The 14,207-nt window shown below is 27.9% G+C and overlaps 4 protein-coding genes and 1 non-coding gene across 9 annotated transcripts; 3 read left to right on the forward strand and 2 right to left on the reverse strand.

Moving 5' to 3' along the window:
- Window positions 1-710: 710 nt before the first annotated feature.
- Abi (tyrosine kinase Abl) lies at window positions 711-3,878 on the reverse strand. 3 transcript variants are annotated; one of them, XM_035863304.2, is made up of 6 exons: window positions 3,777-3,860; window positions 3,619-3,678; window positions 2,515-3,180; window positions 2,096-2,431; window positions 1,756-2,013; window positions 711-1,687 (listed from the first exon to the last, which is right to left on the reverse strand). In XM_035863304.2, exons 3-6 carry the CDS (start codon window positions 3,128-3,130, stop codon window positions 1,524-1,526), a joined length of 1,374 nt encoding a protein of 457 aa, XP_035719197.1. In that variant the 5' UTR covers window positions 3,131-3,180; window positions 3,619-3,678; window positions 3,777-3,860; the 3' UTR covers window positions 711-1,523. The 3 variants fall into 3 exon arrangements, with proteins under 3 accessions (XP_035719197.1, XP_035719188.1, XP_035719206.1); XM_035863295.2 differs by lacking the exon at window positions 3,619-3,678 and having other exon boundaries at window positions 3,721-3,878; XM_035863313.2 differs by lacking the exon at window positions 3,619-3,678 and having other exon boundaries at window positions 3,777-3,863.
- A 237-nt stretch (window positions 3,879-4,115) lies between these two features.
- Window positions 4,116-6,613, forward strand: LOC118440383 (TELO2-interacting protein 2). Its single transcript, XM_035863327.2, has 5 exons — window positions 4,116-5,055; window positions 5,150-5,278; window positions 5,372-5,533; window positions 5,944-6,150; window positions 6,236-6,613. Exons 1-5 carry the CDS (start codon window positions 4,519-4,521, stop codon window positions 6,503-6,505), a joined length of 1,305 nt encoding a protein of 434 aa, XP_035719220.1. The 5' UTR covers window positions 4,116-4,518; the 3' UTR covers window positions 6,506-6,613.
- A 553-nt stretch (window positions 6,614-7,166) lies between these two features.
- Cyp304a1 (Probable cytochrome P450 304a1) lies at window positions 7,167-9,753 on the forward strand. Of its 3 annotated transcripts, XM_085664929.1 has the most exons (9): window positions 7,167-7,312; window positions 7,421-7,672; window positions 7,777-7,949; window positions 8,054-8,323; window positions 8,387-8,444; window positions 8,613-8,676; window positions 8,768-9,024; window positions 9,161-9,355; window positions 9,500-9,753. In XM_085664929.1, the coding sequence occupies exons 1-8, from the start codon at window positions 7,222-7,224 to the stop codon at window positions 9,340-9,342; spliced, it is 1,347 nt and encodes a 448-aa protein (XP_085521055.1). In that variant the 5' UTR covers window positions 7,167-7,221; the 3' UTR covers window positions 9,343-9,355; window positions 9,500-9,753. The 3 variants fall into 3 exon arrangements, with proteins under 3 accessions (XP_085521055.1, XP_035719173.1, XP_085521054.1); XM_035863280.2 differs by having other exon boundaries at window positions 8,387-8,676; XM_085664928.1 differs by having other exon boundaries at window positions 8,387-8,676; window positions 9,257-9,355.
- Window positions 9,754-10,621: 868 nt separating this feature from the next.
- twr (signal peptidase complex catalytic subunit SEC11 homolog C twr) lies at window positions 10,622-11,927 on the reverse strand. Its single transcript, XM_035863342.2, has 4 exons — window positions 11,695-11,927; window positions 11,449-11,558; window positions 11,176-11,325; window positions 10,622-11,077 (listed from the first exon to the last, which is right to left on the reverse strand). Exons 1-4 carry the CDS (start codon window positions 11,740-11,742, stop codon window positions 10,843-10,845), a joined length of 543 nt encoding a protein of 180 aa, XP_035719235.1. The 5' UTR covers window positions 11,743-11,927; the 3' UTR covers window positions 10,622-10,842.
- A 1,517-nt stretch (window positions 11,928-13,444) lies between these two features.
- On the forward strand, window positions 13,445-13,516 carry TRNAA-CGC (transfer RNA alanine (anticodon CGC)). Its single transcript has one exon. It is a non-coding gene; the product is annotated as a tRNA-Ala (tRNA).
- The last annotated feature ends 691 nt before the right edge of the window (window positions 13,517-14,207 follow it).

Below are 14,207 nucleotides of genomic sequence, written 5' to 3' on the forward strand. Positions count from 1 at the left end.
CTCCCTCCCTCCCTCTCTCTATCTCTCTCGCTATTTATCTCATTTTTTCAGCCCACTCTTAAAAGCATTATCTATGAAATTATCTACCACTCTCTCATTAGCAACGTATAAAACAATAAAGTAAAAAAAAATAAGAGACTCGGGTATAGAAATGAATGGCGTTGTAAAGTCTTTAAAAACATTATATATACGTGAAAGTTAACAAGAATGGTATTTATAACTTTTCTTTTTGACCTTACCGAGCCATGAGTTTTATTTATCTTCCTAATGAAAAAAATTGCGTACTTAATTCTTTGGTATAGAAAGAAAGAAAAAAGAAAAAGAGAAGAAAGAAAAAAGAAAAAGAAAAAAAATGTAATTTATTATATTAACTCGCGAAGGAAAAGACATACGGTTACTCGTTTACCGTGACAATAGAAAATATAATTTTCAAAAAACTCTTATATACCCATTAATTTAATAATGATCACTTTTATTGTTCTTTCAATGAGCCTTTATAACTTTTTTAATTACTTTTCCATTCTATGCTAATACGTCGGACCTCTTTTTAATTTAATTAAGAGAAACAATGAAATAATACTTTTAATTTAATGTGGTATAGTTTCTTTCGATTTTTGTTTTATTTCGAAAGTGTTCTACAATTATTAAAAGTAATAATACATATATATGTATATATATATATATATACACATATATATATATATATATATGTATATATATATATATATATACGTATGTATATGGTATGTATATATTTTATGTATATTTTTGTTTTTATTAAAATAAACGCATCGAGCTGCAATACTGTACCAAAGGTACTAAAGGTACTATAAAATGTTACAGAAATGCAGAAGTAGCGTTCGACGCTTTTCGAGCATTTTGGCGATACATCTTAGTCTCCTCCATTTTTAACTGTGATGTAAACACAGTAGACGATAATACATTAAACTTTAATTACTAGATAGGACGTTTGGTATTTTGATTGCTTATTAATCGAGTAATTTAATTGTAGCTAAGATACATAAATATATATATTTTTGCGAATGATACGCAGTTCAGTTGGGTTTATACGATATTACGACAATCGTCTATTAATATAATTACAGGAGAAGAGATATATTACGGAGTAGAGAAAAATACATTTTCTTATGACATTGTAACGTTTGGCTTATTTTTTGTTTGATTTTTTGAAAACAAAGTAAAAAAAGGAAAAGAAAAAAAAAAAAAAAAGATAAAACTACGAACATTGTACGTATGTAACAACGTTGGAAGAGCCAAAGAGTATTTTATTCGCTACCCCATGAAATCACGGACCATCCTATGTTAAATATTTTCTAAAACTCGTTATCAATTGCTTATCGTCATATAAACGGTCCATTTCTATAACTTCCTGCTAATCGATGATAAGAAATAATGTTATAATTACAAAGCCCCTTTATGTGTACCTTAAAATAGCAGTCTTTTAACTATAGATACTGATCTTTACTTAAAATACTTAAGAAATATAAATATGTAATACATGCCTAAACGCAAGGTTCAACATAATTGCCAGGAAATAATCCGGTTATTCCATCCATTACACCTTCCCACCAACCATCGTCGTTCTTTTTTAAAACATAAATGACAGAGCTTTCTTGGAAACTCAATTCGTCTTCCTTATCGGCATAATAATCATAAATAGCGACGACTAAAATGATAAATCTTTATAATATTTATCCATATATATTGTATCGCTATAGAAAAATAAAGTCTCACCTTTCTCAATATAATTTTTTGGTACCCAACCAGGTAAATCTTCTTCGTCCGGTACAATAGGCATAATAGCACCACTGGAAGGTGTTGGTCTACCAAATTGTGGATGTTCCTCTTGTTCCGGAGGTGGAGGAGGTGGCAGTGGTGGACTGCTAGCACCGCTACTTCGACTAATTTGATGAGCTAATCTATGCGGTAAAGTATGATGACCACTATAATCAGCCATATCTCCACTAATACCGACCAATGGAGAAGGCGGTGCTAAAACATTTTATAATTAAATTTTTTTTATATTTAATAATTAAATGATCTTAAATAATAACTTGTAATCATTTTCACTTACGAGGCATATTATTATGTTGCTCCTGTATATATCCCGCAGCTCCTGTAACACTGGGTGGTGCTGGTGGTGGTGTCTGTGGATGACTTTGCAATGGATGAACCGTACCAACTTGAGGTGGAGATGTATGTTGCGTCATATTGTTCGTGTGAGTAGAATGATTGGTATTATGAGAAGAATGAGAAGTTGTATGTGCATGCAATGGCAATGTACTATATCCTGGGCCACGTTCGCGTCTTGGATGACCCAATGGATAATTTGGCGCATAATGACTAGGAACTTGTGGTGGAGCAACCGCAGGTGGAGTTCTGTATTCACGTGAACCCTTACTCAGTGTTCCTATTATTGAACAAATGATCATTAGAAATTTTGTAATATTTAAATTGTTTAACTCGTTCAAAATAATTATAAATCATTCTTACCAGTCCTTACTGTTTGAGGAGGAGTCGGTGGCTTCGTAGTAGGTGCAGGTCCTACCATAGCAGCACCCAAACCAGAACCAGTAGATGTTGCACCCAAGCTCTGAACGCTACCTTGACTACCACCTCTTTGTTTACTTCTTGGTGTACCACTACTACGTACACCATGGCCAATATCATCCAAAATCGTATAATCTATACTTTTTCTTACATATTTAATAGGCTTTTCAGGATTTGCTGGTGCAATAATTTTATATTGACGGGCTGTCATTTTGTTAGCCGTTAATACACCTATCTCTCGTCTAGCAACTTTTTCTTTATGTATCATAACAGTTTGAGCTATATGATTCATCTGACTTTCCATCTCAGCTAACTGAGATGTTTGTAGATCTAATAATTGAAGAAAATTATAAGCGAGAGTATTTATTTGGTATGCTACACTAGCCAATGATTGAGTCGTATAATTCTTTGTTTCTTCCAATGCAATCCTTTTATTGTCAGCTTGAAAATAATTTGCCTCGCAATAATCCGCAACACGTTCAAGATTTGTATGACTGTCTGCAAGATTGTGCCTTCCTTCAGGAATTTCCTGATGCAGCAATGCTGCTAGTTCAGCCATGACTTCTGAATCACTGCCTACTCCGGAAGACACGCAATACGAACCAGATCCTTGCATTTAAAAATATAACGCGTTAGAAATTTTGTTCATTCTCGTAAATTGATATGATTGTATGTTGTACAACAATAAAAAATAAAAACAAAAAAAAACAAAAAAAAAACAACAAATTATAAGAAATAAGAAAAATATGAATCATGCTTTGTATGATCATTGTTATATTTATTTATGATTATTCAATTTGAACATATTTGACAGTTATTCAAAATGTCTATCCTAAGTAATAATAAAAGATTTATCTCATTTAATTAAAATAAAGAGAATTGGGGTTAGGTGAAACTATTAAAATAAAAAAAAAAAAAAAAAAAAAAAGAAAATAAAAAAAACCGATTCCAGATCATAATAATAATATAATAAAATATCAAATATCGTGACATATGAGATCTGACTTTTAATAAACGTCGAAAATTATATGAAGGGTGGTGACTGACATGCAGGAAGCAAGATGGAGATCAAAGATGAGCATTTCCTTTTTTGAAGTGAATACAACGCTGCAAAATGAAATATAATGAACGTATATAAATTGAACTAACGATACTCAGCCATATCGCAACTACCAGCTACTACTGCTGCATTAATTCATAATTACCAGGATCTTCAAATTTTCGGATAAAAAGAATTAAACGGTCTACTTTACGGTTTATGGACGAACTATCTCAGGCCAAGTACAATCGAATGGCATACGTTCGATAACGATATATAACGATATATCTCAATAATCGCATTTGTATATCGATACTTCGCTTTACCTAACTTTAACTACACTACGCTATTGTTGGTTATGTTTTAAGAAAAGGATGTATATAGTACAACAGAAAGGACAAGAAAAAGATAAAAGAAAATATGAGAGAAGGATGGAAGAACGTCATTCGAGATTTTCGATAAATCGAAAATACATAAGAGACATGTCTAACGTTGAATTTTACGATTCGATATATCGTTTATTATAATGTTACAAAATACAGTAATTATATCGTAAAGGGATAGTCGGATAGAAATTCAACGAATATATCTTTGTATTTGAGTCAAATTATATTCGATATTGATTTCTAATATATCGCATTAATTTAAGACAAAAGAAAACATTTTCTATTGAAGAACATTCAATCTAAATGCTCGAACGAAGAGAATGAGAGAATAATTTTGTCGACCATTAGACACTGTAATTTCTTTAACGTGCGGTAGGTCAAGTATTTTACATTTTTCGAAATAGAATATATACGAAGAATATGATATTCCATGGGAAATATATGGAGAATAATGTAGCTTCAAGATAATTCAAATTGCAACGTTATCCTTCAATTTAATCGAAATTGTAAATTCTAATAACAATGGACAACCTAATGAGGGAATTGGAAGGTTTAAAAATTTCTGGAAATATAATGGACGAAAGTCTATGGTCGGGATGCATAGATCTCATAGAAAAAAGCTTTGTCCCACAGAAATTATGTGGTAATGAGAGGCCATGCGATGAAAAAGACTTCAGAGAATATAGAATTATTGTGGATAGAAATTTAAGAAATATTAAGTCTATGTTACAACATATTATACAGACTCGTAATGAAACAAATGTACGAATAGATTATGATAATATATTAGTGAAAAACTTTGCATTGAATTTAATATATCTAATTGGAGAAATGCATGAGAAAAACATTTGGAATACTGCAGAATCTGTTTCAATTTCCAAAGAATTAACCGATTCCTTTTATCAGTTATATTATTATTTAGATATCTCACAATTTTTAATGGAAAATAATAATCTTAGTGTGATATTAGAAAAGTTTAGATATAAATTACAACGAGACAATTGGAAAACTTATCCGTCAGCTGTTACGTGGTACAAATGGATTTTGTTACAATTAAAGGTAAAATACAGTGTTTTTATTTGAGAATATTAATTTCAATTGACAATTTTTTATTTGCAATAAAAAGGCCAATTGTTTGTATTTACTTTTTTAGAAATCAAATTTATATGATCATATTCGTGAAGTACTTCCAACAGCCCTAATAATTATCGATGATTATGTACCAGAAAATGTAGTAATTGGATTAGAATGCTTATATCAAATTATGCAGCACTCTCGTATGGTAAGTAAAAAAAAAAAAAAAAAAAAAAAAACATGTATTATGTGTAACAATTAATGATTATACATTACAATTTCTTATGATATTTAATTGCAGAAAAAGGGATTAATAGATACTGGTTATGCAGATGTAATTTATCATGCATTAGAACGTTTAACTCATCAGAGAAATGCCAGATATGTTGTGCCATTATATTCGTGTTTAACAAATCTTTTAGATACGTTGGACGTCTGGGATAATAATTTAAATGTGTTTGAGGTATATATTTTTTGATTACTATCTTTAATTTGTTAATTGAAAAATAATATATTTTTCAATATATATATATATATTTATATTTTAATGTATATATACATATTGTGTATTTATGTGTATATATAATATTATTATACATATAAGTAAGGGTGGGCAAAAACTTTGTCCATTATTTGTAAAACTATAGAAAAATGTTATATACAAAATTTGAATTATACAAAAGGAGACATAATATCATGTAAATACATATGTAAAAAATATTTACATTCATATCATTGAAATTTTTTATATAACATTTTTATACATAAATATTTCAAGTGATTAAAATTTTTGCCTCACTTTGTGTATGTGTGTCTATATAATGTATATATATATATATATATATGTATGTATGTGTGTGTAAATATTTACAGTGGACTAAACGAGATGAAGTACTTGCAACATTATTAGATAATATGGAGCTTGAACAAAATGTAGAATTACGGCATGTTTATATGTTAAGTTTACCACAACTTCTTAACAACATTGGTTGTGCCAAATGGTGTGAAAGAATAGCAAGAATATTATCTGAATATTGTGAGCATCATACAGATCTTAGAACATTAAAAGCTACGCTAGAGGTAAAAAGTTTAATCTTATAAATTTAATAAATTTAATTTTTACTATAAATGGCAAATATTTATATAATATTATTTGTTTACATAGACTGCCAAAACTTATCTTGTGATATTTAACCTACGGGTAGCAGCACACTGTATACCACTTTATAAAGCTTTTCTGAAGCTACATTTTGACTTAACGGAAACGCCAACATTTGATATGGGAATAATGCAGAATTTAGAAGATTGTATTTGTTTGCTTTATGAATTAACACCAAGTATAGGCTGTGCTATTATAAGAGACGATCGTATGCATTTAATGATAAAAAGCAAGTTTCAAGTACAATGTTTGGGTGATATTAAATATTTAGAGTGAATGTGCTAAGTCATTTTATATTTAAATATAATTTCAATGGATAGTAAGCGGTAAACTATAATCTCATACAAATTTGTAAAATTTATCGCATTAACAATATAGTAGTACTTAGACTTTTTTTTTTTTTTTTTTTTTTTTTTTTTATGATATGAAAAAGTTTACGTATATTATTTGTATAGCGAAATACACAATTTTATTAGAAGAATATTATTTTTTATATTTTTATCTTTCATGCTATTAATATACATATTTCGTATAATATTTTACTCGTCATTAATATTTTCGATCTAATAATAAATCAGAAATAAAAAAACCTTTATATGTTAAAAAATATTGATGTATCTGTTATATTGACGGAAATATTTGTGAAATTATAAAAAAATTATCATCCAATTTATTACATATGACATAGATGAATGTTGTCTGAGACTTTAGTTCTCTATAGTTTAATACTGTTTCTTATGAACAAATTGATAAAGATACATCAAACAATGAAATAATTTATGTATCACTTTATTATGAGTACGTATTTATTATCAAATAAAATTAAAGAACATGATATATATATCAATGTAACGTATAAAAAATACAAAATTTTCCATGAAAGATTATTTTTTCTTCTTTTTTGTTGATAAATTTATCGTATTATCACGGTTGGTATAATTTCTATAAAACAGTATTCTCCAACAATACTTCATGGTGTGTACATCACAAAGATGTTTTCTCTTTTAGTAATAATTGCTCTTCTCCTTATAATATATAATTATTACAAATATCTAAGCAGTAAACCACCAGGAACACCTCCAGGTAAAAATCTGTTTATTATTATTAACGATAATATATTTATTTAAATGATCATTAGAATAATATTAATTTATTTTACTTTATTTTATGTTTTCTTTTATAATAAAATAGGAATCGTTGGATTACCGATAATAGGAGTTTATTGGTATTGTTTATGGTACAATTACAAATATCCATATCAATCGTTGGGTTATTTTTCGAAGAAATTAAAATCTAAATTGATTAGTTGTTATCTTGGATCGTTTTTTACCGTAATTGCTAACGATTATGAAAATGCAAAAGAAATATTGCTCAGAGAAGAATTCGATGGTAAATTATCTGATACTTACTTCATAAAGGCACGAGCATTTAATAAAAAATTGGGTAATTTAATCTTGCATCTAGAGAATTATTTTTTAAAATAAATTAATTTATATTCTTATATTTTTTTTTATCTTTTTCTCTTTGTTTCTCTCCCTATTTTATAGGTATAATTTTTACTGATGGAGAACAATGGCGAGAACAAAGAAGATTCGCTCTTCGTTATATGCGAGATTTTGGATTTGGTCGACGACACGAGATATTTGAAATGAATAGCATGGAGGAATTAAACATTTTAATGAATATGTTAAAATATGGTCCTGTAAACGAAGATGAAAAGGTATGTTATACGATTATTATTTCTTTCTTTTTTTTTTTTTTTTTTTTTTCTTTTTTTTTTTTTTTTATTTTCTTTTCTCTTTCTTCATTTGATTTTTATTATAGAAAATTTGTAAAGACGGATTGGCCCTTTTTCCTGATGTTTTATACACATTCTTTATTAATAATATATGGGAAATTATATTTGGATACAGATTCGAACGTAGTAAATACGAAAAGCTTCGTTACTTCGGTCGAAAGGGCATGAAATTTATAAGATCAACCGACTCATTGGGTGGTTCTGTCTTTTTTTGGCCGATCACATGCTTTTTTGGAAATTTATTCTCATTCAAAGACTCAATGGAATCGAACTATGCTATGATAGACTTTATAAAGGTAATAAATGAATAAATTGTGTAAATCTGATTGTTATAATTTTGTAAAATATTCGTATTGTAGAAATATTTGGATAAATATAAATTAATGCACGAAAAAAATGGCGAGCACGGATTTATAGGTAAATACTTGAACAAATTGAAAGAGGACAATCTTCCAATTTCCTTCTCAGAGGAATATCTTATAATAACAATATTAGATTTCATATTGCCTACTGCAATTACGACAGTCAGTCTTATTACATTTGCTATTAAATTTATGATATATTTTCCAAACGTTGCGAAAAAAGTTAGAGAAGAGATACACGAGGTCGTTGGAAGTGGAAGATTGGTTAGTTGGGAGGATAGAAATAAGTAAGTAATTAAATTTTGAAAAATGTACCAATTTAAATCTTATATTGCGATTGAATTCATAAAATAATATCTCCCATTTGCTTTTACGTAGACTTCCATATACAGAAGCGACTATACGCGAAACCATGAGATACGAAACGATTACTCCACTTGGTATTATACATAGATCCACTAAGGATACAATATTTCGAGGATATTTTATTCCAAATAATACAGTTATGATAACCAATATCTCTGAGGTAAATAATGATCCCGATTTTTGGGGCGATCCAGAGAATTTTAGACCGGAAAGATTTTTAAAGGATGACGGTCAATTAAATAAAGATTTATCGATACCTTTTGGCGCAGGTAAGAAATCATATCAGAATCTCTTATTTTTATCGCATTCCTTTTCGATTTGTACATATAAATCTTTTATTTATTTATTTGTTCATTTAAATAAAAAAAAAAAAAATAAAAAAAAAATAAAAAAAAAAACAATTAGGTCACAGATTGTGCGCCGGAGAAACATTCGCGAGATTTACGATATTTCAAGTTTTTGCTGCCTTAATGCAAAACTTCGATTTTTCTTTCGTCGAAGGTCAACCTACGAAAATTGAAGATAAATATCCTGGTATAGTTATTACTCCAATGGAAAATTGGATTCGCCTAAAGCCATACTCTTAATCAGTCAGTACTGGTACGTACAAACGAAAAAAAAAAATCAATCTTTTATTATAGGTGACATATATTTTTAACTAACATGTTAAATTACATTTAAATGTAAATAAAAATATTCACTTGTTAGGTACATGTTTCGAATAATATAAATCTTAAATTACAGATTAAGAAAAAAAAAAGATAATATGTAATTTAATTTTAAAAGTATCAATGATTTACCAACGGATAAAGAGCGATGGTGTAATAAATACTATTGCATGAGATAAAATTATTATATTTACATGGAGTATGTAAATTTGATTGATCTACTTTACCACAGTTAATAATCAGGAAGAATTTTCATGATAGTATTCTGAACATATGAAGAACAACAATTCATTAAAATTAAAAAAATTTTTGCACAAACACATACACACATATATATATATATATATATATATATATATATATATATATATATACATACATATACATATACATATACATATACATATGCATATACATATATATATTCATTATTTTTCCATTATAATTTGTTAGGTTCGATTATATACTATATTAAAAACAAAGAAAAAGTTGCTTTCGATTTGGGATACAAATAATATGAGATATTATTTAAATCAGCAATAGATATAATTTAGTGTATGTACAACTTCTATTATTACCTTGACAGATTTTTTTTCAGTTTCCTGAACAATGAAAATGAATATCTTAATAAAGTATATACAAATCACTATTAAACTGTTGAATAGTACATTGTGTCTCCATATAATGTACTTTTTACTATAAAGATTAAACAACTGTCATTACAAATAATTATTATAATATTTTATTTTATATAGTCTAGCTGATGAATAAATAGAAATAAAATTTTTTGTTCTAATTGTGATTTAATTTGATAAGATATATTCTATAGCTTTTGACATCAATTATTAAATCTAATTAATTTTGCTATAAGTAGCAAAGCATAGTGCATAAAGAACGATAAAATGATGTGCAATAATTCTTAAAATTAAGATCAATGCCCAGCTATGTGTTTGAAAAATATTTTGTACCATTGTTTTCTTTATCTAAACAATGAATTTTATAAATTTTAACACAATGATTTATTTTTTGTTTTTTTTATTGTAAACACAAAGGTCGTGTACGCACATAAAAATCCAACTATTTTTTTTCTATATGATTTTGCCAATAGCCGAAAAACTGTTCATTTTGTGGCACAATATAAAAGTACTGGAGTGTCTGCCTTCGTACTCTTTCAATTATTATTTATCACTGTCACAAATTGTCAATATTTTAACAAAGCGATACATCTTTTTTTTTTTTTTATTTTTTTTTATAGAAGAAAATATATGTGAACAGTATACAATTGAAAGGGTATGAAATACATTCAAATAACCCCCGTACAAATGTTTTAATCAATTCATTGTCATCTAATACCATTACATATTTAGATTAAATGACAAATGACAGTCTATTGTATTAATTTTCTATAAAAAGTTATTCTTATTCTCTGTGAATCAAAACATATAAACCCAAACACGATAGAACGGCATATTTAAATTTTGGATATTCATTCATATAAATAGTAACCATACCTACGTATGGTAAGAATCCTCTTGCTCTACCTACAACGTCTTTATGTGTAAGCCATAATTGTCCCTGGGCGTATAAGCCTCTGTCATCGACAGAATTGTTATCACCTTTTGTTAAAAATTTAACAGTATTGTTCTGGTCTCCCCTAAAAGAAGAAAAAAAAAAAGAAAAACATCAACGTTCTAAGAGATCTGTATTAATGCAAAATAATTTTTATGAAAATAATTTATTAATATCACTTACTTCTCATGAAGTTTCAAAACCCTATGGACTATCGGTATTTCTCTACCTACCACTTTGAAAACAACAATTTCTCCTACTCTCATAGATTCATTTTGATGATTAGTTAAAAATAATAAATCACCTCTATGAAATGCTGGTTCCATACTACCGCTATAATATCAAATAAAAAGAATTTGTTTAAAAGCTACGAATTCTTAGAACAATATTTTTATAAGAAACGTTATATTGATAGCGTTGTTTTAAGAAATGTAATAGGTTAGTTTGCGATTGTACCTTAAAACAACAACAATGGGACTTTCGCTACCCGTTGCAACCATTAAACCTTTCCATATCATTAAGGCCGAGGACACGATCATGCCAAAGCTGAGCACTTGATACATGAACTGCAAGAAAAAAGAAAAAGAAAGAAAAAAAAAAAAAAAAGAAGAAAAGATTCAGATTAAGCTAAGTGTCTTTAGACGAGACCATATGTGCTTTTTCTACGAATCGAAGAGAATAATTTTAATGGAATAAATTTACCTGTCTTTTATTCATTCGCCGTACATCTTCAAATACTGATTGCAACATGATGATGATAATTATATTATATCAATAAAATAAATCAACTCTAATACGGATCCTTGCAATAATCCTTCCCAATGTTACTCGATGTGAATACTACCGGCACAGTCAGTCAATCAGTGAGACCCACGTCACGTAAATATACAACAGGAAACGATAGAGAACGTATGTATGCGTATGGCTGCCGATCGTCAGTAAGACGGAGGGAAACTTAGCGCTTGCACAGTACCGACTATGTAAAGGTTAGTTTTAATTTGCCCGGGAAATATGAAAAATTTTTCATACAAATTCGATAGAAACTTTAACGAATGTATACAATTGATCTTCCATTTAAACGATAGATCAAAAAGTTCGTATAAATGAAAGAGAATTTGTAAAAAGGAATAATCGTAATGTAGAAAAGAAGAAAAAAAAAAAAAAAGAAAAAGAAAATATAGCAAAGATAGAAAAATAGACGTATAATAGTTCTAAATGTAAAAACCCTATACGAACAATAAGAAGTTATTTTCAAGCAAAAAAATTTTGAAGATCATTGAATAAAGCTGTATTATTTAATTTTAATGGAATATATTTTTTTTTGATATATATTTTAACGATGCTTTATTCTAAAGGTTTCTTTTTTTTTTTTTTGTTATCCTTGGAAACAGAACAACACAACTATCCTATAATACGTGACTATTTATTATTCCTTCTTTTTATTCTTTTTATTTCAAAATTCTATGGCATTCTCTTTAGATCGTCCTTACGGCAGATCAAAAGTAAAGGATCCATAATGATAGTGGTAAGAAGAGTTTAATATTTTTTCAACATCCTTAACAAATTCTTTGAATATACCTTTCATACGATGTTCTTGTAATAAGGAATGCAACCAATATTTCTTTCTTTTTTTCTTTTCGTTTTGTTCTTTTTTTTTTCTTTTCTACAAATAATCATTATTACGACACGTCTCGATATTCATACTGTTCGACGATTGCTACGATACTGACAAAATCGAATCGCCAAATTGATCGTCGAGTATGGTCGTCTAGTTTTCTAATTATTCATCGATCTTAACGGGCGAATTTGTCGACATTACGCATATAGCCAAAAAGGACGAAGGATTAAAAAATATCGTCAGGTTAAAAAATAATTCAAGTTTGAGTATAAATGTATTTTTGTAAAAAAAAAAAAACAAAAAAAAAACAAAAAAAAAACAAAAAAAATTATAATTACAAATGGAAATATCCTTTCTAACATAATTGAATAGGAACGGAAATTTTAAAAATAATCATCGTGTTCGATTTATGCAAAAATAAATATGGTTTTTTTTGTCTTTATAAATGTATTTTGAAGTCGTATGAAAAAAGAAAAAAAAAAAAAAATTTCAAATATTATCTAATCTTACGGAAAAGAAACTTCAATATTTACAGAGAAATGAAATTCTTTCCTTTTTTTTTTTTTCTTTTCTTTTTTTAGGAATTCATTATATCATTCATTTATTAACATCGCCATCTACAATTATTTCCCTTTCAGAAATATAAAAATTGATGGTAGTATAAGATGTGTGACAAAAATATCATTCTTTTTTTATAGAAAATTTTAATGATAGACATATTTATTATTAATTTAACAATTATATAATATATTTTTATCACACATAAAAAAAAAAGAGAGAGAGAGAGAGAGAGAGAAAAGTAGAGATAATACATATTATCAATTTCTTATAAGTGGGGGTGTAACTCAGTGGTAGAGTGTCTGCTTCGCATGCTGAAAGTCCTGGGTTCAAATCCCAGCTCCTCCAATGAAATTCTTTTTTTTTCTATCCTTTTTCTTCATTAACTTTCACGTTCTTTAGAAGATTAATGTATACAAGTGTTTCTTGTATGCAAAACAGATCTTTTTTTTTTCTTTTTCTTTTTTTTTTTTTTTTTTTTTTTTTTTTTTGTAACTATACTTCAGTCTCATTATTAAGAACCAAGAAAAAAAAAAAAAGAAAAAGAAAAAAATGAAGAACGATGGACTTAATTTAATCGATTATCCTATATTTAATTATTTACTTATCATATCTATTTATAACATTTATTCATTTATCTTATTGTTAATACGATGACATTAAACTATAACAAAATTACGTATGTGATTTAAAGTACGTTGAAGAATAATGTCGTTGCTCGTCGCTTCGGAATGTCACAAAAGAAAGTAGATGTGCGTCCCGACCCATTGATAAGCACTTGAGCAGCAGGAGATATGGTAATTTCTAACCCAGTCTAATCACTCCTGCGGCACTAGTACTTAGGAACAGGACAGGATGTATTATTCATCGTCTGCTTATTATTTTTCAATAATATATCACCCCCTTCACGATCGCTCTGTAGATAATTCTGGAACAATCCTAAAAAAAAAAAATAAAAAAAAAAAAAAAAAGGGAAGAAAACAAAGGCAAAAGATAAGCAATAAAAAATAGATTAACGATTTGTACGAAGATATTAATC

The sequence above is a fragment of the Vespa mandarinia genome, chromosome 2, assembly GCF_050613455.1.
Source record: "Vespa mandarinia isolate Hongniang chromosome 2, ASM5061345v1, whole genome shotgun sequence".
Lineage (NCBI taxonomy): Eukaryota > Metazoa > Arthropoda > Insecta > Hymenoptera > Vespidae > Vespa > Vespa mandarinia.

Excerpts from the sequence above, each read along its gene's own strand:
- Cyp304a1 (XM_035863280.2), top strand. The coding sequence starts at position 7,222 with ATGTTTTCTCTTTTAGTAATAATTGCTCTTCTCCTTATAATATATAAT. Across the intron at positions 7,313-7,420 it reads ACCACCAGGAACACCTCCAG|GAATCGTTGGATTACCGATA; the intron begins GTAAAAATCTGT and ends ATAATAAAATAG. Across the intron at positions 8,677-8,767 it reads AGTTGGGAGGATAGAAATAA|ACTTCCATATACAGAAGCGA; the intron begins GTAAGTAATTAA and ends GCTTTTACGTAG.
- LOC118440383 (XM_035863327.2), top strand. The coding sequence starts at position 4,519 with ATGGACAACCTAATGAGGGAATTGGAAGGTTTAAAAATTTCTGGAAAT. Across the intron at positions 5,056-5,149 it reads GGATTTTGTTACAATTAAAG|AAATCAAATTTATATGATCA; the intron begins GTAAAATACAGT and ends TTACTTTTTTAG. Across the intron at positions 5,279-5,371 it reads TTATGCAGCACTCTCGTATG|AAAAAGGGATTAATAGATAC; the intron begins GTAAGTAAAAAA and ends ATTTAATTGCAG.
- twr (XM_035863342.2), bottom strand. The coding sequence starts at position 11,742 with ATGTTGCAATCAGTATTTGAAGATGTACGGCGAATGAATAAAAGACAG. Across the intron at positions 11,559-11,694 it reads GGCGAATGAATAAAAGACAG|TTCATGTATCAAGTGCTCAG; the intron begins GTAAATTTATTC and ends TTTTTCTTGCAG. Across the intron at positions 11,078-11,175 it reads GTTTTGAAACTTCATGAGAA|GGGAGACCAGAACAATACTG; the intron begins GTAAGTGATATT and ends TTCTTCTTTTAG.
- Abi (XM_035863295.2), bottom strand. Across the intron at positions 2,432-2,514 it reads TCCTCAAACAGTAAGGACTG|GAACACTGAGTAAGGGTTCA; the intron begins GTAAGAATGATT and ends GTTCAATAATAG. Across the intron at positions 2,014-2,095 it reads GCAACATAATAATATGCCTC|CACCGCCTTCTCCATTGGTC; the intron begins GTAAGTGAAAAT and ends AAAATGTTTTAG.